This window comes from Oncorhynchus clarkii, chromosome 23 (assembly GCF_045791955.1).
Source record: "Oncorhynchus clarkii lewisi isolate Uvic-CL-2024 chromosome 23, UVic_Ocla_1.0, whole genome shotgun sequence".
In the NCBI taxonomy this organism is placed as follows: domain Eukaryota; kingdom Metazoa; phylum Chordata; class Actinopteri; order Salmoniformes; family Salmonidae; genus Oncorhynchus; species Oncorhynchus clarkii.
The window spans coordinates 52,379,801-52,402,563 of record NC_092169.1 but is presented as its reverse complement, the minus strand read 5'-3'; the positions used below and the strand labels follow the sequence as shown (position 1 = coordinate 52,402,563).

Sequence of the window (22,763 nt, the reverse complement as noted above, 5' to 3'; positions counted from 1 at the left end):
ACCCACTTTACCCAGAAGATCTCATGTTTTGTAAATATAGAATTTGTTTTTTTGTAAATCAACACTAACTCTTATTTAATCTAAGCTAAATAAACAAATAAAAGGAGGATTTTACAAATTAAAACATTTGGGCTGGCATTACAGAAAGTAACGAATCGGCACAATTGTTGTATTTGTTTGTTATCATGCCAACAGAGTGAAGTGGAGAGATGCAGTAACAGTAGCTTGATAGAGAGAGGCAGTGTAGCTAGCTACAGTCCAGGCACCTGCTACGCTAATTATCATAACAGGTATTTACTCTAAATCAACATTTTGTTTCGTACATCTTAGTTCATCTGCACATCCCGGTTGTGAGATGAACATGCCATAGCTACAACATCTGAAGGTAAGAGGGAAATAGCTAGCCAAGTAGCTATTAGCGAGTTAGTTGTTAGCTCTGGTCCAGGGCATTACGTGTGGCATTATGCCGCAAGAGCCTTCTTCAATGGCCTGAATCTTTCAATTCATCCATCAAGGATTTTTTTTCACACGATGTTGTTTAGTGACTGTCTTCAATATAGCTACTTTAAGTAAGTATGTTGCTGAAGTGCTATATCTACCGCCACACTAGCTCATGCTCTGGATCTGCAATATGGGCTGTATCCGACGTAGGCCCTTGGACCAGAGTTAGTTAAATAAAACATTACTGGTGTTTTCAAAAGCAAACACGTCTGTCTCATTTATGCTCACAGTTAACTGGCTAACGTTAACTATTAAGATCTGCGTATCTAGTTTACTAGCTAGATATCTAATCACAGCATTAGTTAGCCTGCCAGTTTAAGACACCTGCCTAATCTCAAATGGGTCTGTTGTTGTTTCAAAGCTAGCTAACATTAGTAGCTAACGAAATTGTATTTGTTTCTCAACAAGCTCGCTAGTTATATATTTTCTCATCGTGACCCATTTCTCATAGCTCAGGGTTGTCATCTCACTGTCAACAGACATCAACCTCATTTCCCACTACTACAGGGTATCAAAGTCAAGTGGTTTATCTAGCTAGTTAGAACAACACTAGCCCTTAATGACTCTCAGGTCCATTACATTACACATAAGAGTCATTGGAGCAAGACGTCTTCTGCAGGGGGGAGTTTTGTTGAGTCCCGACCCTCGGGCTGGACATTAACACGCATTGCTTACCGCATGGTTTTGAATGCACAATGACCCTATTTTTCATATCAGCGAGAAATTATGTTAAATTGATACACACCTTTTATATAGGGTTAGTGTTCCAACTGTCATATCTGCATGTTACAGCAAATTAGCTACCTAGTGTAAACGTAACTCGGGAAGTGTAGTTGAAGTGTAGTTTTGTTGGATGGAGGTCGAGTGTTTAAAAAAAATATATATATATTTAAGGGATTCTTTCACGCTGATGGAAGATTGACGTTTCTAAACGTTAAAACACAGAGTTGGGATTGTAGTTCACATTTTCCATTGACGGTAGATTCAGATTCAGTGCAGTGCATTGGCATCATGTTACAGGAAGCTAGCTAACCGGCTTCTTCATTAGTTGGATAGCTATGGATATGCCTATATCTCTGTATGTACTCACTGATACCTAGTAAATTAGTGGTGAAGGGATATACTTGTATGTTCACACACAGAAATGGTCTGACTTTATGGTAGCACGCTGATAATATTATGAAGTACAGAGTTTCTGGTGGAAGAGGATCTACCATGTTCCCTATGTAGTGCACTACTTTTCACCAGTCCAGAGCCCCGTTGGCCCTATATAGGGAGTGCACTATATAGGGAATAGGGTGACATTTGAGACATAATCTGTTTATGTAGGTGCAGCAGCAGCCCTCACCCTTCCTATCTGTGAGCTGACTAGTGGAGCACAATGATGCTGCTGGATACAATTCCCTGGATCAGTTTACACTGACTGACTGGCTCGCTGACTGACTGGCTGGCTGGCTCGCTGACTGACTGGCTGGCTGGCTCGCTGACTGGAGGTGTTGTGTAGGCTTTGTCCTGGCTACTTTTTCCATTCCAATGGCCTCAACAACAAGAAAACAACTAAGACGGAGGTAGACAGTAGGCCTTTTGGTCCTAGAATAACTGATATTACAGGCAAGCAAGAGACTAAAGAATAATTGTTAACTTTGAGGTTATTTAACAGATTCTTCAATAATTGAATTGGCAACGTAATGGGGAAAGTGTGTTTGTGTAAGATGCAGCTAGTCTATCAGTGAGGAGTGAAGTAGGTAGCTAGTTAGACCTGCGTTATAGATTACCCCGTGACCTTGATCTCTCTGACATTCTCTCCTTGTCCCAAATGGCACCCTAGGGCTCACCCTGGTCAGAAGTAGTGCACTAGGGAATAAGGCACCATTTGTAATGATCCCTCTGTCCTTGAAGGGGAAGGTTCTCTACCCTTCTTTCGAAGTGTGCAGTCATACACTCCCCTTACTGAGTAAACAGTTTTGAAACGAGCCAAACGCTTTGCTACGGTCTGCGATTAATGAATACACCCCAGGTTAGTCCATCCTTAATGCACAACAAATAACACGTTGGCAAGTTTTAATCCTGATAAGGCCTGAAACAGTCTTGATTTAGCCTGTTGCTTACTGTGCCGTTAATATCTGCTACTTAGTAATAATATAATATAGCCTAATAATATATTCCATTTAGCAGACACTTTTATCCATAGTGACTTAAAGTAGTCCGTGCATACATTCTCATATGGGTAACCCCAGTGGGAACCTACAAACCTGCTGTTATCTAGGACCACTTCAGCCTATAAAACACCCATTCCTCTGAGGGATAAGACTGAACATAGTCCAAACTCAGAGTTAACAACCAAATCTCGCTCCTGCTGTTTTGCGTGCCAAACATATTTGTGTTTGTAGTTCCTGTTTAGTGAGAGCACAAAGTCATGCATGGGGAAGTCAATGACACACAGGCTGCATTCAAAATGACATCCTGTTCACCTATCTACTGCACTACTTTTGACCACGGTCCACATAATAGTGCACTTGGGTAGTAGTGCATCACGTCTGTAGCCGTGAAGTGCTTTGAAAGGATGGTCATGGCTCACATCAACACCATTATCCCTGAAACCTTAGACCCACTCCAATTCACATACCGCACCAACAGATCCACAGATGATGCAGTCTCACTCCACACTGCCCTTCCCCACCTGGACAAAAGGAGCAGCTATGTGACAATGCTGTTCATTAACTCCAGCTCAGCGTTCAAAACTATAGTGCCCTTAATGCTCACCACTAAGCTCAGGACCCTGGGACTGAACACCTCCCTCTGCAACTGGATCCTGAACTTCCTGACAGGCCGTCCCCAGGTGGTGAGGGTAGGTAACAACACATCCGCCACACTGATCCTCAACACGGGGACCCCTCAGGGGTGCGTGCTCAGTCCCCTCCTGTACTTCCTGTTCACTCATGACTGCATGGCCAGGCACGAATCCAACACCATCATTGAGTTTGCAGTTGACACAACAGTGGTAGGCCTGATCACCAACAACAATGAGACAGCCTATAGGGAGGAGGTCAGAGAACTGGCCGTGTGGTGCCAGGACACATCCTCTCCCTCAACACAATCAAGACAAAGGAGGTAATTGTGGACTACAGGAAAAGGAGGACCGAGCACGCCCCCATTCTCATCGACAGGGCTGTAGTGGAGCAGGTTGAGAGCTTCAAGTTCCTTGGTGTCCACATCACCAACAAACTAGAATGTTCCAAACACACCAAGACAGTCGTGAAGAGGGCACGGCGAAGCCTATTCCCCCTCAGGAGACTGAAAAGATTTGGCATGGGGCCTCAGATCCTTAAAAAGTTCTACAGCTACACCATCGAGAGCACTGGTTGCATCACTGCCTGGTATACTCCAGCCACCCAAGTCATAGACTGTTCTCTATGCTACTGCACGGCAAGTGGTACCAGAGTGCCAAGTCTATGTCCAAAGGACTTCTGTTAAGTAATTTTGTAATCAATGTTCATAAATTCCAATTATCTTTATCTGTCTGATACCCAGAGGTTGTAAAGTTCTGGTCTTAAATAAAACAGACAGAATTCTCAGCTAACAATTGATCAGATCCCGATTTATTTGTGAGAGCTCTCAAGTTTTCACAAATACATTCCTTTTATACCATCCTAACCTACGCACATACATACACACCAACATAGGGATTTTCTCATGAGTCTCACCACAGTTTATAACCACTCAGCTGACAGTTCCAGGCTCCCCCAGATACTAGAGCTCTGGAGTCCTTTTTCCGCGAATGCGCACCGCATCGATTATATGCAACGCAGGACACGCTAGATAAACTAGTAATATCATCAACCATGTGTAGATAACTAGTGATTATGATTGATTGCTTGATTGTTTGTTATATGATAAGTTTAATGCTAGCTAGCAACTTACCTTGGCTTCTTACTGCATTCGTGTAACAGGCAGGCTCCTCGTGGAGTGCAATGAGAGGCAGGTGGTTAGAGCGTTGAACTAACGTTAGTTAACTGTAAGGTTGCAAGATTGAATCCCTGAGCTGACAAGATAAACATTTGTCGTTCTGCCCCTGAACAGGCAGTTAACCCACCTTTCCTAGGACATCATTGAAAATAAGAACTTGTTCTTAACTGACTTACCTAGTTAAATAAAGGTGTAAAAAAATCGGCCAAAAATACAGATTTCCGATTGTTATGAAAACTTGAAATCGGCCCTAATTAATCGGCCATTCCGATTAATCGGTCGACCTCTACTCGGTACCCCCTGTATATAGCCTCGCTATTGCTATTTTACTGCTGCTCTTTAATTATTTGTTACTTTTATTTTTTTACTTCACTTATTTTCAACTACATTGTTGGTTAAGGGCTTGTAGGTAAGCATTTCACCTGTTGTATTTGGAGCATGTGACAGATTAAATTAGATTTGACTATATAGGGAGTAAGGTGCCATTTGGGACTCAATCATACACTTGGGTGACATGATTACAGTTGATGTCTGAGTAGCCAAAGTGTTTTTTCCCCCAACACTTTTCAAACAAGTTTGAAAGGTTCTCTTTAAAAAAAAAAATCATATTTTTTCCTCCACTGGAGACCTTCTCCTGATGTTCATTTAGCAGGGCTCTACACTGACCTTTTTTTTTACAAGGAGCACGTTTGTGCCGAGTTGAAAAATGTAGGCGCTCACAAATACATTTAGAAGCACAATGAAATATATTACAGCTAGAATTCCAAAACTGTCTTGGTACACTGGTGCTCCTAGGATAGAATTCCAGGTCAGACAGCTAAATATGTAGGCGCATATTTGAGTAAAATGGTCGCTCTGTTTATCCAAACCTACTCTGCTTGATTTGTTACTGCTAACTTACAATAGGAAGAGCATGTAGGTCTGTTAATAATGTCATATGACTATGTAGAACAAGGCCTACTGTCTGTTAATAATGACATATGACTATGTAGAACAATACCTACTGTCTGTTAATAATGACATATGACTATGTAGAACAATACCTACTGTCTGTTAATAATGACATATGACTATGTAGAACAAGACCTACTGTCTGTTAATAATGACATATGACTATGTAGAACAATGCCTACTGTCTGTTAATAATGACATATGACTATGTAGAACAAGACCTACTGTTAATGTCATATAACTATGTAGAACAAGATCTACTGTCTGTTAATAATGACATATGACTATGTAGAACAAGACCTACTGTCTGTTAATAATGACATATGACTATGTAGAACAAGACCTACTGTCTGTTAATAATGACATATGACTATGTAGAACAATACCTACTGTCTGTTAATAATGACATATGACTATGTAGAACAAGACCTACTGTCTGTTAATAATGACATATGACTATGTAGAACAAGGCCTACTGTCTGTTAATAATGACATATGACTATGTAGAACAAGACCTACTGTTAATGTCATATAACTATGTAGAACAAGATCTACTGTCTGTTAATAATGACATATGACTATGTAGAACAAGACCTACTGTCTGTTAATAATGACATATGACTATGTAGAACAATACCTACTGTCTGTTAATAATGACATATGACTATGTAGAACAAGACCTACTGTCTGTTAATAATGACATATGACTATGTAGAACAATACCTACTGTCTGTTAATAATGACATATGACTATGTAGAACAAGGCCTACTGTCTGTTAATAATGACATATGACTATGTAGAACAAGGCCTACTGTCTGTTAATAATGACATATGACTATGTAGAACAAGACCTACTGTTAATGTCATATAACTATGTAGAACAAGATCTACTGTCTGTTAATAATGACATATGACTATGTAGAACAAGACCTACTGTCTGTTAATAATGACATATAACTATGTAGAACAAGGCCTACTGTCTGTTAATAATGACATATGACTATGTAGAACAAGACCTACTGTCTGTTAATAATGACATATAACTATGTAGAACAAGGCCTACTGTCTGTTAATAATGACATATGACTATGTAGAACAAGGCCTACTGTTAATAATGTCATATAACTATGTAGAACAAGATCTACTGTCTGTTAATAATGACATATGACTATGTAGAACAATACCTACTGTCTGTTAATAATGACATATGACTATGTAGAACAAGACCTATTGTCTGTTAATAATGACATATGACTATGTAGAACAAGACCTACTGTCTGTTAATAATGACATATGACTATGTAGAACAAGGCCTACTGTCTGTTAATAATGACATATGACTATGTAGAACAAGGCCTACTGTCTGTTAATAATGACATATGACTATGTAGAACAATACCTACTGTCTGTTAATAATGACATATGACTATGTAGAACAAGACCTACTGTCTGTTAATAATGACATATGACTATGTAGAACAAGACCTACTGTCTGTTAATAATGACATATGACTATGTAGAACAAGGCCTACTGTCTGTTAATAATGACATATGACTATGTAGAACAAGACCTACTGTCTGTTAATAATGACATATGACTATGTAGAACAAGACCTACTGTCTGTTAATAATGACATATGACTATGTAGAACAAGACCTACTGTTAATGTCATATAACTATGTAGAACAAGACCTACTGTCTGTTAATAATGACATATGACTATGTAGAACAAGACCTACTGTCTGTTAATAATGACATATGACTATGTAGAACAAGATCTTACTTTTATTTTTCTCCCACCACCACATTTATTTGATTGATTGAACATTCAACCTGTCTTCTAGTAGGCCGTTCTGTACTCAACCTGTCTTCTAGTAGGCCGTTCTGTACTCAACCTGTCTTCTAGTAGGCCGTTCTGTACTCAACCTGTCTTCTAGTAGGCCGTTCTGTACTCAACCTGTCTTCTAGTAGGCCGTTCTGTACTCAACCTGTCTTCTAGTAGGCCGTTCTGTACTCAACCTGTCTTCTAGTAGGCCGTTCTGTACTCAACCTGTCTTCTAGTAGGCCGTTCTGTACTCAACCTGTCTTCTAGTAGGCCGTTCTGCACTCAACCTGTCTTCTAGTAGGCCGTTTTGCACTCAACCTGTCTTCTAGTAGGCCGTTCTGTACTCAACCTGTCTGTGTGTTCTCCCTACAGATCTATGAGGCCTTCAGCCAGGAGAGCTCTCTCATGGAACAGGAAGTGATGCGCATATACTCCTCCTCCCCCCCTCCGCTGGACGACGAATCAGGGGGAGAGGAGGACGATGACGAGTTTGGGGATTTCTCTGGGGGTGTGGCAATGTCATCCAACCAGCCGTGCCCCTCCACAACAGACCCCGCCTCCCCGACCCTATCAACAGTGCACTTTAGTGTTAGTAACTCCTCCTCTTTCTCCGGAACTACCCATAGCAAAGGAATCTCGAAACAGTTCCGAGCAGCTGACGACCTGAAGAAGCCACGGGCGCCGGTGGTGGACCAATCACAGCCCGCTAATACTGGGACCTCAGAGGTCGGCAGGGTTCGGCCGGGGTTGGAGGTCAAAGGGCAGCCCTGTCATTGCGACCTCCCTGACCTCCCTCTCACCAATGGGTTTGTCAAGCGGCATCACCAGGGGACCATGTCTGCAGGTAACAACTTTAGTCCCGAGGGCTGTCATGGAGTTGTTAGTGAGGTTGCCTAGCAACTTAGTCTTTGTAATACAAGTTTTTGTTGTATTGTGTTTTTAATCCTCAATAATTTTGAATATGTACTGTTGTACTCAAATGGCTGAGGCATCTCTATATGTATTTTAAATACGTTCCAGTAAAATGTATTACTTAATTCACCACAGGTCTTGTACCGGCTGGCCTGGGCTCCCCCAGCCAGGAGCAGGGGTTTGCAGACTTCTCTGCGTTCGCCGAGCCAGAGATGGAGCTGGAACCCTGGTGCTGCGGCTTCACTCACACTCACAGTACGGAGCACAGGAAGGACGGCAGGATGGAAGGGACAAACCTAACCAACGGTTTCTGCAATGCACACTCGGTCCAGAAGGACATAGAGCAGCGGGCCAGAATAGAGCCTGGCGGGCCTGATTCTCAATGTTTAGCACAGCAAGAGGACAGGGACTGCACTGGAGTCCAGCAACACTGTGAGCTAAGGGGCCACCCTCAGGACTCTGTCCTCTTAGCCCCCATAGAGGTGCTCTGTGCTAGGGATGAGGGGCTGGGGGAGCCTGGAGAGAGGGCACCCAGCATCAACAGGGATAGCGCGCTTACACAGGACCCAGAACTGGGAGGGAGGAGGGTGGATGAGGAGGAAGATGAGGAGAGCGAAACAGAGGACAGTGCCTCTCCTCTCCAGACCACAGTCAGTGGGTCAGTGAGTGAGGAGTTTGCCTCCTCTGGTGAGGCTGTGTCGTCAGACGCTTTGGAGGAGTTTGGGAACTTTGGCGAGACGGTCTTCACTCCCTCGTCAATAGGGGAGGAGGAGAAGGAGAAAGAGGAGGTGCAGCGGAGTGACCTCCGGGAGGAGACCGAGACAAAGATGGTGGAGGAGGAAGATGAAGAAGAGGACTTTGGAATCTTCAGGGATGCTGGATCCTTCCCTAGCCAGGAGGACTTTGCTGACTTCAACCAATCGGAGTCCAGGACACAGGAGGGCTTTGGTGACTTTGAACAGGACTATTCTGAGAACCTAGGTCCGACCCAGGCGTGTGGGGAGGAGGTTGGACATGGAGACCTTCCTCTCAGCGACAGCTTTGCAGACTTCCACTCTGCTCCCCTGGAGGGGCAGGGTGAGAGGGAAGAGGGCTGGGGGGCGTATGGGGACCAGAGAGGTCTGTCGGAGGGGGAGACCTGGGCAGAGTTTGGAGAGGAGGATAGAGCCAGGTGGACAGAAGAGGCAGAGGAGAAGAAGTGGGGAGAGAGATGTCAGGGAGGTGCTGCTGTACGAAGGGACAGTCTGCAGGTGAGTGGTCTTCTGAGTTATTAGAGTGGATTTATATTGTGTAACACCGGAGAGACAGTCCCAGCTCCGACTCCTCACATTCTCCCCAACACGGCCGACACACAATTTATACCGGTGTGATCAATGGTCAGCCGCCGCATGCTCAAATGTAAAGTGATAGAGAGTTGGGACTCCAAACAGGATTCTCCAGGAGTCTGGATGACGAGGCATCCTACAGTACTTAGTTGTCCCACGTCTGGTAGAAATCCGCTCTGACATTTGTAGTATGTTTGTCATAACCTTTGACTCTGCAAGAATAATTCTGCCCAGATGGTTTTTTATTGTTGTATCAATAGATTGTCACTGCAGTTCGACTAGAGGTAGCTCCTAGAGGTAGCTCCTAGAGGTAGCTCCTAGAGGTAGCTCCTAGAGGTAGCTCCTAGAGGTAGCTCCTAGAGGTTGCTCACACCTAAATGAGTTTGCTGGAATAAGACAGTTCCTGCCAGACTTCAGTTTGCTTCAAAATCAGGTAGATGGACATAGTTAGTTTAAAAATCTTTCCCATTAATTGTGTTTGATTACAATATAATTGACTGCACTGTACTAGATCTCAAACAAGCACTGTCTCTCCCATTCAGGACTCCCTGTCTATCCGGCTACAGAGAGTCCTACAGACCAGTTTCCCTGCAGTGGCAGTCCCAGAACTGGATCAGGAGAGGGAGGAGACTGGGGTGGAGGGGGAGGAGACTGGGGTGGAGGGGGAGGGGACTGGGGTGGAGGAGGAGGAGACTGCCGTGGAGGAGGAGGAGACGGGGGTGGAGGAGGAGGTGGAGGACAGTGGCGTTGAGGTGTTGAATGTACTCAGCCTCAGGGCTCTGCTAGAGACTCTAGACACACAGCCTGAGGAAGAGGAGACGAAGGGGCTCAACCACACTACACACTGGTGAGAGAACCTCTAGTGATGATGATGATGATTATAACGATGATGGTTCAGTGGAATAACAGCAGATAGCATTGGAGGCTGGCCAAAGCACTACTCTGCTGTATGTGACCGCCGCCTTGTTTGATTTACCCAGGGTTCCTAGGGGCGCGTGGCGGCAGCCTCAGGACCTCCACGATGCCGTGGGCCTGGGATTCCAGTGGGGCGGTTCCCATAGCAACAGGGCTCTGCTCCGCTGTCTGGGGATGGACACCAGAAACATGGTAACGGCCTCTTTTCAGTTTAAAGCCACACTCTGTAGTTGTGTGAATGGTTCCATGTGTAGCAGAGTGAGCCTCAGCCTCCCCAACAGAATAACAGCAGATGTCAACAAACAGTAACAAAATGGATGGATGGCATTTCACACGACTTTAAAACATCTACATATATAGTGCTCAATGAAGGACTTTCCATCAGAGCAACATAACTAAATAAAACGTGAAGCCATCTGTCTTTGACAACAACAACATCAACGATGTAGTAAGTCATGTGTCTGTCTGTCTGTCTGTCTGTCTGTCATGTGTTGAGTTTATTTTTTATTTTTACAGGGACAGTGCACATTAATCAACGTTTCAGTAAAAGTGCCAGTTTTAGCCAGCTGGCTAATTTTCAAACGCAGTCCCTGGGCAGGTTATTAAAAACAATAACAATACAGACAATCATTGAGCAGTGAGCATTGAACACTCCCTGTGTCTTGTCTGTCTGTCCGTAAGCCCCTCGCTCTCTCCTCCCTCCCCATAATTCCATATTGCACATCATCTACTGTAAATGTGTCTATATGTCCCCTTTACTGTGTAGAAGTGTTCTGTTGCTGCTGTATCTATAGTGTACATACTGTATGTGGATTATATGTCAATTCTTCATCTATAATATAATGTTATTCTGTCTGTATATTCTGTTTATTGGTGTAAAAGCAGCACCGTTTCACCAGCTTGAATTCCTGCTACAGGTAAAGTTACTTGGGGATTTCTGATTCTGTCTCTCCTCCACAGTTGTTCACTGGTCAGAGAAAGCAGCCTGTCATAGTTCCTGTGTTTGCAGCCAGCCTGGTGAGTGGACTGATGCAGATACTGTACTGTGTCCCAAATGGCACCCTGTTCCCTATACAGTGCACTACTTTAGACCAGGGCCCATATGGACACAGTCCATGGTGGCCCTAGTTCCATTTCTGTCCCTAGATCCTCCCCCTAAGCATGCGTACCAGTCAGTTTGTTCCGTCATGCCACTCCTTGTCATGCCAAACATGACCAGGAGTTGACATGATAGCACAAACAGATCTGGGACCAGGCTACCTTCCCTTAGACTTGTATGCTGATAGACCCTTAATGTTCACAGATCTAAAACTACTGGGTAGGTGTAAAGCATTAAGATGATGACTTGGCAGTCGGCCATATTGCTTTCTCCCGCTCCAAACCTTTCATCATGTGACCAAGTGTTCCATGGTGACCTCTTTCTTTCTCTGCCTTTCCCCTTCACCTTTTATTCCCTATCGCTCTCCCATCTCTCTCTCTTTCCCCCGTTATCCGCCCTCTCTCTCTCTTTCCCCCGTTATCCCCCCTCTCTCTCTCTTTCCCCCGTTATCCCCCCTCTCCCATCTCTCTCTTTCCCCCGTTATCCCCCCTCTCTCCTCTCTCTCTCTCTTTCCCCCGTTATCCCCCCTCTCTCTCTCTTTCCCCCGTTATCCCCCCTCTCTCTCTCTCTCTTTCCCCCGTTATCTGCCCTCTCTCCTCTCTCTCTCTCTTTCCCCCGTTATCCCCCCTCTCTCCTCTCTCTCTCTTTCCCCCGTTATCCCCCCTCTCTCCTCTCTCTCTCTCTTTCCCCCGTTATCCCCCCTCTCTCTCTCTTTCCCCCGTTATCCGCCCTCTCTCCTCTCTCTCTTTCCCCCGTTATCCCCCCTCTCTCTCTCTTTCCCCCATTATCCCCCCTCTCTCCTCTCTCTCTCTCTTTCCCCCGTTATCCCCCCTCTCTCCCATCTCTCTCTATTTCCCCCGTTATCCCCCCTCTCTCTCTCTTTCCCCCGTTATCCCCCTCTCTCCTCTCTCTCTTTCACCCCCTCTCCCCTCTTTCTCTCTCAGGGAATGTTAGAGCCCACCAAAGAGCCACTGAGACCAGCTTCAACTGCGGAGAAGACTGCTGCCACAGCACAAGCACTTCCTGGGTCACAGGAAACCACCACCACCTCGTCAATACAGGTACAGAAACAGGTGTAGGGAGAAGTTGTCCTAGATGCTGATATGTGGTCAGTTTAGCATTTTCCCTCCAAATGGTTACAGTTAGAATTGCGGGAGGTGAAGCAGATCCTAGATCTGTACTTAGGGGAAACTTCACTCCAGAGCAACAGGCACACCACGGCTGTGTGTGAACATGTTACCAGCTGTTAAACTCTCTTCCGTCTTTGTTTCCTCAATCCCGCACCCCTTTCTCAAAGCTCATTGGAGGAGGAGGGACCTTAGATACTCTCTTCAAAATAAACTTTGAGAGAGAGGTAAGAATAGTCTGTGGCTAGGATGTGACAGTTGGTAACGTTTCCAGACAGTCTGTGGCTAGGATGTGACAGTTGGTAATGTTTCCAGACACTCTGACTAGGATGTGACAGTTGGTAATGTTTCCAGACAGTCTGTGGCTAGGATGTGACAGTTGGTAACGTTTCCAGACAGTCTGTGGCTAGGATGTGACAGTTGGTAATGTTTCCAGACAGCCTGTGGCTAGGATGTGACAGTTGGTAATGTTTCCAGACAGTCTGTGTCAAGGATGTGACAGTTGGTGACATTTCCAGACAGTCTGTGGCTAGGATGTGACAGTTGGTAACGTTTCCAAACAGCCTGTGGCTTGGATGTGACAGTTGGTAACGTTTACAAACAGCCTGTGGCTAGGATGTGACAGTTGGTAACGTTTCCAGACAGTCTGTGGCAAGGATGTGACAGTTGGTAATGTTTCCAGACAGTCTGTGGCTAGTATGTGACAGTTGGTAACGTTTCCAGACAGCCTGTGGCTAGGATGTGACAGTTGGTAATGTTTCCAGACAGTCTGACTAGGATGTGACAGTTGGTAATGTTTCCAGACAGCCTGTGGCTAGGATGTGACAGTTGGTAATGTTTCCAGACAGTCTGTGGCTAGGATGTGACAGTTAGTAATGTTTCCAGACACTCTGACTAGGATGTGACAGTTGGTAATGTTTCCAGACAGCCTGTGGCTAGGATGTGACAGTTGGTAACGTTTCCAGACAGTCTGTGGCAAGGATGTGACAGTTGGTAATGTTTCCAGACAGTCTGTGGCTAGGATGTGACAGTTGGTAATGTTTCCAGACAGTCTGTGGCTAGTATGTGACAGTTGGTAACGTTTCCAGACATTCTGACTAGGATGTGACAGTTGGTAACGTTTCCAGACAGCCTGTGGCTAGGTTGTGACAGTTGGTAATGTTTCCAGACATTCTGACTAGGATGTGACAGTTGGTAATGTTTCCAGACAGTCTGTGGCTAGGATGTGACAGTTGGTAATGTTTCCAGACAGTCTGTGGCTAGGATGTGACAGTTGGTAATGTTTCCAGACACTCTGACTAGGATGTGACAGTTGGTAATGTTTCCAGACAGTCTGTGGATAGGATGTGACAGTTGGTAATGTTTCCAGACATCCTGTGTCTCACACAGTAGTATACCCAACACAAACAGGGCAACATTGGGCACTATATTTTACACTCCCTTGATAATGAAGTTAACCCTAAACTCTGACCTATAATCAGATATCCTTACCGCAGATCCTAACCTTAGCATTAGGAGGATAATGACAATATCTGACCCTAGACTAACTAACACCCAATTCCTCTGTTCTGTCCTCTATTCATCACGAAGACCTGGCCATATTCACAAAGCGTATTGGAGTAGGAGTGCTGATCTAGGATCAGTCTAGTCTTTTAACTCATAATCAATAAGATAACAAGAACCAGGGGGACCTGATTCTAGATCAGCACTCCTTTGTCTGATTTGCTTTTGTGAGTATGGGCCTTCAAGAGACTGTGTTGAATAGAGGGCACACTGCTGAGTCTCACTCCAGTTTGTTCCTTCCGGCAGCAGGGGGCCCCCCAGCCTTGGTCCCAGTTTGACTGGAGCAGCAGTGGCCTTGGCGTCAACCGTCTGGATGGTACGTCCTCCCACTGAGCCCCCTACCTACAGGGCCAGAGATGAGGCTGCTGTACACACTCTCCCCTCCGACTGCTGCTACCTGACTCCTGTTGCTCTCTTTGGTTCCAATGTCCACACCAGCATACTAGACTACCACCTATAATGAATCAATGTGTTGGACATACTAGACTACCACCTATAAAGAATCAATGTGTTGGACATACTAGACTACCACCTATAATGAAGCAATGTGTTGGACATACTAGACTACCACCTATAATGAATCAATGTGTTGGACATACTAGACTACCACCTATAATGAAGCAATGTGTTGGACATGCATTCTAAGTAAGTGGTATGCAAGTGTGGACTTTGGAACATAGTCCCTATCACTCCCCCCCTCTCCCCCTCCATCTCTCCTCTGCTCCTCTCTTCACACTGAAGTGTCCCTCTAGATGGTACTACTCATTTTCATGACCTACTGTCCCTTTAATTGTATCTTGTACTCTGGAATCCCAAGGCTCTCTCTCTATACGTCTAACTTAACCGGCTACCTCGTCTGCCCTGTATTGAGTGATGCTGATGAGGTTTCTCACATGTTGTTACCCTTCATCATTGATCCAAACACTGTTTCTTATTGCACTGGGCGAGAGATCTTTCAGTATTAGTGGAGGAAATGGGGCAAAGACAAGTCAAGCCATATAGATGAATGTGTGGCCATAGCCTAAAGGGAATCCCCCCAGTAGCTGCATTTTGGTAGTAGTAGAAATAAGCTCATGTGAAAAAGCCTGAAATCCAGACCTGTTCTGTACTAACATTCCACTCCTTGTACTTTGTCATATGCCAAAAATTATGTTTGGCATGACATGAAGTGGAATATTAGCACAAACATACTGGTATCCAGACTAGAGAAAGCCAGGATCCTCTTACTAGTACCCAGGATAGAGAAATACAGGATCCTCTTACTAGTACCCAGGATAGAGAAAGCCAGGATCCTCTTAGTAGTACACAGGATAGAGAAATACAGGATCCTCTTACTAGTACCCAGGATAGAGAAAGCCAGGATCCTCTTACTAGAACCCAGGATAGAGAAAGCCAGGATCCTCTTACTAGTACCCAGGCTAGAGAAAGCCAGGATCCTCTTACTAGTACCCAGGCTAGAGAAAGCCAGGATCCTCTTACTAGTACCCAGGATAGAGAAATACAGGATCCTCTTACTGTACCCAGGATAGAGAAAGCCAGGATCCTCTTACTGGTACCCAGGATAGAGAAAGTCAGGATAGAGAAAGCCAGGATCCTCTTACTGGTACCCAGGATAGAGAAAGCCAGGATCCTCTTACTAGTACCCAGGATAGAGAAAGCCAGGATCCTCTTACTGGTACCCAGGATAGATAAAGCCAGGATCCTCTTACTAGTACCCAGGATAGAGAAAGCCAGGATCCTCTTACTAGTACCCAGGATAGAGAAAGCCAGGATAGAGACAGCCAGGATCATCTTACTAGTACCCAGGATAGAGAAACCCAGGATAGAGAAAGCCAGGATCCTCTTACTGGTACCCAGGATAGAGAAAGCCAGGATCCTCTTACTGGTACCCAGGATAGAGAAAGCCAGGATCCTCTTACTGGTACCCAGGATAGAGAAAGCCAGGGTCCTCTTACTAGTACCCAGGATAGAGAATGCCAGGATAGAGAAAGCCAGGATCCTCTTACTAGTACCCAGGATAGAGAAAGCCAGGATCCTCTTACTAGTACCCAGGATAGAGAAAGCCAGGATCCTCTTACTAGTACCCAGGATAGAGAAAGCCAGGATCCTCTTACTAGTACCCAGGATAGAGACAGCCAGGATAGAGAAAGCCAGGGTCCTCTTACTAGTACCCAGGATAGAGACAGCCAGGATAGAGAAAGCCAGGGTCCTCTTACTAGTACCCAGGATAGAGAAAGCCAGGATCCTCTTACTAGTACCCAGGATAGAGACAGCCAGGATAGAGAAAGCCAGGGTCCTCTTACTAGTACCCAGGATAGAGAAAGCCAGGATCCTCTTACTAGTACCCAGGATAGAGAAAGCCAGGATCATCTTACTAGTACCCAGGATAGAGAAAGCCAGGGTCCTCTTACTAGTACCCAGGATAGAGAAAGCCAGGATCATCTTACTAGTACCCAGGATAGAGAAAGCCAGGGTCCTCTTACTAGTACCCAGGATAGAGAAAGCCAGGGTCCTCTTACTAGTACCCAGGATAGAGAAAGCCAGGGTCCTCTTACTAGTACCCAGGATAGAGAAAGCCAGGGTCCTCTTACTAGTACCCAGGATAGAGAAAGCCAGGGTCCTCTTACTAGTACCCAGGATAGAGAAAGCCAGGGTCCTCTTACTAGTACCCAGGATAGAGAAAGCCAGGGTCCTCTTACTAGTACCCAGGATGGAGAAACCCAGGATAGAGAAAGCCAGGATCATCTTACTAGTACCCAGGATAGAGAAAGCCAGGGTCCTCTTACTAGTACCCAGGATAGAGAAAGCCAGGGTCCTCTTACTAGTACCCAGGATAGAGAAAGCCAGGGTCCTCTTACTAGTACCCAGGATAGAGAAAGCCAGGGTCCTCTTACTAGTACCCAGGATAGAGAAAGCCAGGGTCCTCTTACTAGTACCCAGGATAGAGAAAGCCAGGGTCCTCTTACTAGTACCCAGGATAGAGAAAGCCAGGGTCCTCTTACTAGTACCCAGGATGGAGAAACCCAGGATAGAGAAAGCCAGGATCCTCTTACTGGTACCCAGGATAGAGAAACCCAGGATAGAGAAAGCCAGGATCCTCTTACTGGTACCCAGGATAGAGAAACCCAGGATCCTCTTACTGGTACCCAGGATAGAGAAACCCAGGATAGAGAAAGCCAGGATCCTCTTACTGGTACCCAGGATAGAGAAAGCCAGGATAGAGAAACCCAGGATAGAGAAACCCAGGATAGAGAAAGCCAGGATCCTCTTACTGGTACCCAGGATAGAGAAAGCCAGGATAGAGAAAGCCAGGGTCCTCTTACTGGTACCCAGGATAGAGAAAGCCAGGATCCTCTTACTGGTACCCAGGATAGAGAAAGCCAGGATAGAGAAAGCCAGGATCCTCTTACTGGTACCCAGGATAGAGAAAGCCAGGATAGAGAAAGCCAGGATCATCTTACTGGTACCCAGGATAGAGAAAGCCAGGATAGAGAAAGCCAGGATCCTCTTACTGGTACCCAGGATAGATAAAGCCAGGATCCTCTTACTGGTACCCAGGATAGATAAAGCCAGGATCCTCTTACTGGTACCCAGGATAGAGAAACCCAGGATAGATAAAGCCAGGATCCTCTTACTGGTACCCAGGATAGAGAAACCCAGGATAGATAAAGCCAGGATAGATAAAGCCAGGATCCTCTTACTGTTTTCTGTTTAAGCTGCTATTCTGTGTTTTCTTATATTCTTCTGTATCTTTACTTTTCATTTTCTTTGTAAAATAAAGAGGACATATATATATATATATTCAGTAAACTGAAACTGATCTTTACAATCACTGTGATTATATAAACACAATATCTGCAAAAGAAAATACAATTTGATTTAGCTTGAATATGTTTTTATATTTATTTTTAGATTCCCCCCAACCAATGAGATGTTTTAAGGTTCTTTCAGTGTGGTTGCAATAAACACTGTTGTAAATACGTGAATAAACCTCTTTCTAATATATTCCACCTATCTGAGCTGTCCTGCCTCTTGGTTTTCTCTGGCTGTTCTATCACTGCACTGATGACTTTCCTCCATAGACATGGATAGATATAACACATCCTGGTTTACCACCGGCAGTGCCATTGAGGCCGTTCACCATAAGGAAGCAGTCACCTGGGTGGGAATTTCTATAGGATAAGTAAGGATCACAGAATTCCATCCAGGTCAGCAGGAAGGGTCTGCCAATGAATTATACTCCTGAGCAAACGTCCCATACCTGGATGTGGCTGTAAATCACCCAACTTGTCCTTAATTCCTGTTCAGACAATACACTCCAGGAGGCAGTATGCAAACCCTTTCAGTTTGTTAACCGACTGTCAATTAACTAATTTAAGTAAAATGGAGAGAGCCCTCAATATTGCTGCCCATGCTGTCACGGAAGACAGAATGGCAAAGATGTAAGGAAGAGTCCTCTATCCAACTCTATGCTGCTTTCCTCTGTTCTGGAGATTCTTATTCCAGCTCCATACTGCCACCCACTGTGTTGAAAGACCAAATTCTTGATGGTTTCTTCACCACTTGCTAGTAGTTTGTACACCTTTTATTTGGACCAAGGACAGAAGTGCCATGGTGGTCTTTTTGTTTTGAACTCTAAACACAGGTGCAATGTGTGTGTGTGTGTGTGTGTGTGTGTGTGTGTGTGTGTGTGTGTTGTGTGTGTGTGTGTGTGTGTGTGTGTGTGATGTGATGTGGTGGATCCAGAGCTAGACAGTGACACCAGCAGCCGTCCAGCTGACACCCTGAACCACCTCATGTCTACTATGGAGAACACCACCACCTCCACCAGGTCAGACTGACACACACACACACGTAGTGATCAATAATTGCTAATCAAGCATAATCGATTGGTTTTATATCGTGCTTTGCCAGGTCTGAAAGAGCTTTGCATGGAAAGACGGGAAACTCACCTGCAATCAAATGTCGCCTCTATGTTTTTCCATCTCAATGTGTTGTGTGTTTGTGTCAGGAAACCCCATAGGGATGAGGAGGACCAGCTGAGTGAGGAGGCAGCCAGGGTGATCTGTGGGCTGGCTGACCTGTCCTTCATGAAGGCTAAGGTCCTAATGTTCCCCATCACCCTCACACCAGCCGCTGGCTCTGGTACACTGCTAGAGTGATGCACACACACACATGGATGGATGCACACACACATAAACACAGAAGACTTGTCCGCTTCAAAGCTAGATTGAACATTAATGCAAAGTCAACATGTTGATAATCAGTAATATGGTGAAATACAGTGAGGGAAAAAAGTATTTGGTCCCCTGCTGATTTTGTACACTTGCCCACTGACAGAGAAATGATCCGTCTATAATTTTTATGGTAGGTTTATTTGAACAATGAGAGACAGAATAACAACAACAAATATCCAGAAAAACGCTTGTCAAAAATGTAAAAAATTGATTTGCATTTTAATGAGAGAAATAAGTATTTGACCCCTCTGCAAAACATTACTTAGTACTTGGTGGCAAAACCCATGTTGGCAATCACAGAGGTCAGACGTTTCTTGTAGTTGGCCACCAGGTTTGCACACATCTCAGGAGGGATTTTGTCCCAATCTTTGCAGATCTTCTCCAAGTCATTAAGGTTTCGAGGCTGACGATAGGCAACTCGAACCTTCAGCTCCCTCCACAGATTTTCTATGGGATTAAGGTCTGGAGACTGGCTAGGCCACTCCAGGACCTTAATGTGCTTCTTCTTGAGCCACTCCTTTGTTGCCAAGGCCGTGTGTTTTGGGTCATTGTCATGCTGGAATACCCATCCACGACCAATTTTCAATGCCCTGGCTGAGGGAAGGAGGTTCTCACCCAAGATTTGACGGTACATGTGCCTGTCCATCATCCCTTTGATGCGGTGAAGTTGTCCTGTCCCCTTAGCAGAAAAACACCCCCAAAGCATAATATTTCCACCTCCATGTTTGACGGTGGGGATGGTGTTCTTGGGGTCATAGGCAGCATTCCTCCTCCTCCAAACACGGCGAGTTGAGTTGATGCCAAAGAGCTCCATTTTAGTCTCATCTGACCACAACACTTTCACCCAGTTGCCCTCTGAATCATTCAGATGTTCATTGGCAAACTTCAGACGGGCATGTATATGTGCTTTCTTGAGCAGGGGGACCTTGCGGGCGCTGCAGGATTTCAGTCCTTCACGGCATAGTGTGTTACCAATAGTTTTCTTGGTGACTATGGTCCCAGCTGTCTTGAGATCATTGACAAGATCTTCCCGTGTAGTTCTGGGCTGATTCCTCACCGTTCTCATGATCATTGCAACTCCACGAGGTGAGATTTTGCATGGAGCCCCAGGCCGAGGGAGATTGACAGTTCTTTTGTGTTTCTTCCATTTGCGAATAATCTCACCAACTGTTGTCACCTTCTCACCAAGCTGCTTGGCGATGGTCTTGTAGCCCATTCCAGCCTTGTGTAGGTCTACAATCATGTCCCTGACATCCTTAGAGAGCTCTTTGGTCTTGGCCAAGAGTTTGGAGAGTTTGGAATCTGATTGATTGATTGCTTCTGTGGACAGGTGTCTTTTATACAGGTAACAAACTGAGGTTACGGATAGGCCGGGACAGTCGCGTCCCACTTGGGCAAAAAACAGGGAAAATACAGCGAGGCAAATTTTTAAAAAAATGATGTAAAAATCAAACTTTCATTAAATCACAAATGTAAGATACTAAATTAAAGCTACACTCGTTGTGAATCCAGCCAACATGTCAGATTTTTAAAAGGCTTTTCGACTACAGCATAAGAAGCTATTATCTGATGATAGCACAACCAGTAAACAAAGAGGGTAGCATATTACAACCCTGCAGGCGCAACACAAAACGCAGAAATAAAATATAAAACAAGCCTTACCTTTGACGAGCTTCTTTTGTTGGCACTCCAATATGTCCCATAAACATCACAATTGGTCCTTTTGTTCGATTAATTCCGTCCATATATATCCAAATGTCAATTTATAAAGCGCGTTTGATCCAGAAAAAAAAACAGTTTCCAAAAAATGCAACGTCACTACAAAATATTTCAAAAGTTGCCTATAAACTTTGCCAAAATATTTCAAACTACTTTTGTAATACAACTTTAGGTATTTTCAAACGTTAATAATTGATCAAATTGTAGACGGGTCTATCTGTTGTTCAATACAGGAAGACAATAAACCAGCGCCACTTTTCACATCTTGCGCAACTCTCAACAGTGTTACCCAGTTCCTAGTTGGCCTACTTCTTCATTGCACAAAGGAATAACCTCAACCAAAATGCCAACGAGAACTCACTGAACAGACAGAGACCTCAAAAAAAAAATCTGAAGGATTAGTCCTCAGGATTTTGCCTGTTACATAAATTATGTTATACCCACAGACATGATTCAAACAGTTTTAGAAACTTCAGAGTTTTTCTATCCAAATCTACGAATAATATGCATATCTTATATTCTTGGCATGAGTAGCAGGAAGTTGAAATGGGGCACGCTATTTATCCAAAAGTGAAAATTCTGCCCCCTAGCACCAAGAGGTTAATTAAGAGTGTGCTCCTAATCTCAGCTTGTTACCTGTATAAAAGACAGCTGGGAGCCAGAAATCTTTTTGATTGTCAAATACTTATTTCCCTCATTAAAATGCAAATCAATTTATAAAATTTTTGACATGCGTTTTTCTGGATTTTTTTGTTATTATTCTGTCTCTCACTGTTCAAATAAACCTACCATTAAAATTATAGACTGATAATTTCTTTGTCAGTGGGCAAACATGCAAATTTCTTTGTCAGTGGGCGAACAGGGGATCAAATACTTGTTTCCCTCACTGTAGTTAGTCTTTTGTTCTGAATGTATTGATGTATTTATGTTGTAACACAGTGGTTGAGGTCTAAGACTGAGCCACACTTACCTCCAGTCATCTGCCTCGTTCCCCCAGTGGTATTAGATCAATTTCCTGTTTCTCTTTTCAAGATGGACATTTTATCTTCATGTATTTATTCTTAATGTGTGTATAGTTATTCATGTGAATTCGTCATAAATCCATAGCAAATATATTGTATTTAATATTTACATAACAGATTGGTTATAACAATATTTATATGATACAGTGGGGCAAAAAAGTATTTAGTCAGCCACCAATTGTGCAAGTTCTCCCACTTAAAAAGACGAGAGAGGCCTGTAATTTTCATCATAGGTACACTTCAACTATGACAGACAAAATGAGAAAAAAAATCCAGAAAATCTCATTGTAGGATTTTTAATGAATTTATTTGCAAATTATGGTGGAAAATAAGTATTTGGTCAATAACAAAAGTGTATCTCAATACTTTATTATATACCCTTTGTTGGCAATGACAGAGGTCAAACCTTTTCTGTAAGTCTTCACAAGGTTTTCACACACTGTTGCTGGTATTTTGGCCCATTCCTCCATGCAGATCTCCTCTAGAGCAGTGATGTTTTGGGGCTGTTGCTGGGCAACACGGACTTTCAACTCCCTCCAAAGATTTTCTATGGGGTTGAGATCTGGAGACTGGCTAGGCCACTCCAGGACCTTGAAATG

At 44.2% G+C, this 22,763-nt stretch overlaps 1 protein-coding gene across 1 annotated transcript; it reads left to right on the top strand.

Moving 5' to 3' along the window:
- The first annotated feature begins 202 nt into the window (after positions 1-202).
- On the top strand, positions 203-19,348 carry LOC139381642 (aftiphilin-like). Its single transcript, XM_071125319.1, has 10 exons — positions 203-385; positions 7,618-8,089; positions 8,293-9,407; positions 10,025-10,329; positions 10,463-10,589; positions 11,358-11,414; positions 12,441-12,557; positions 14,433-14,502; positions 18,933-19,017; positions 19,198-19,348. Exons 2-10 carry the CDS (start codon positions 7,651-7,653, stop codon positions 19,346-19,348), a joined length of 2,466 nt encoding a protein of 821 aa, XP_070981420.1. The 5' UTR covers positions 203-385; positions 7,618-7,650.
- The last annotated feature ends 3,415 nt before the right edge of the window (positions 19,349-22,763 follow it).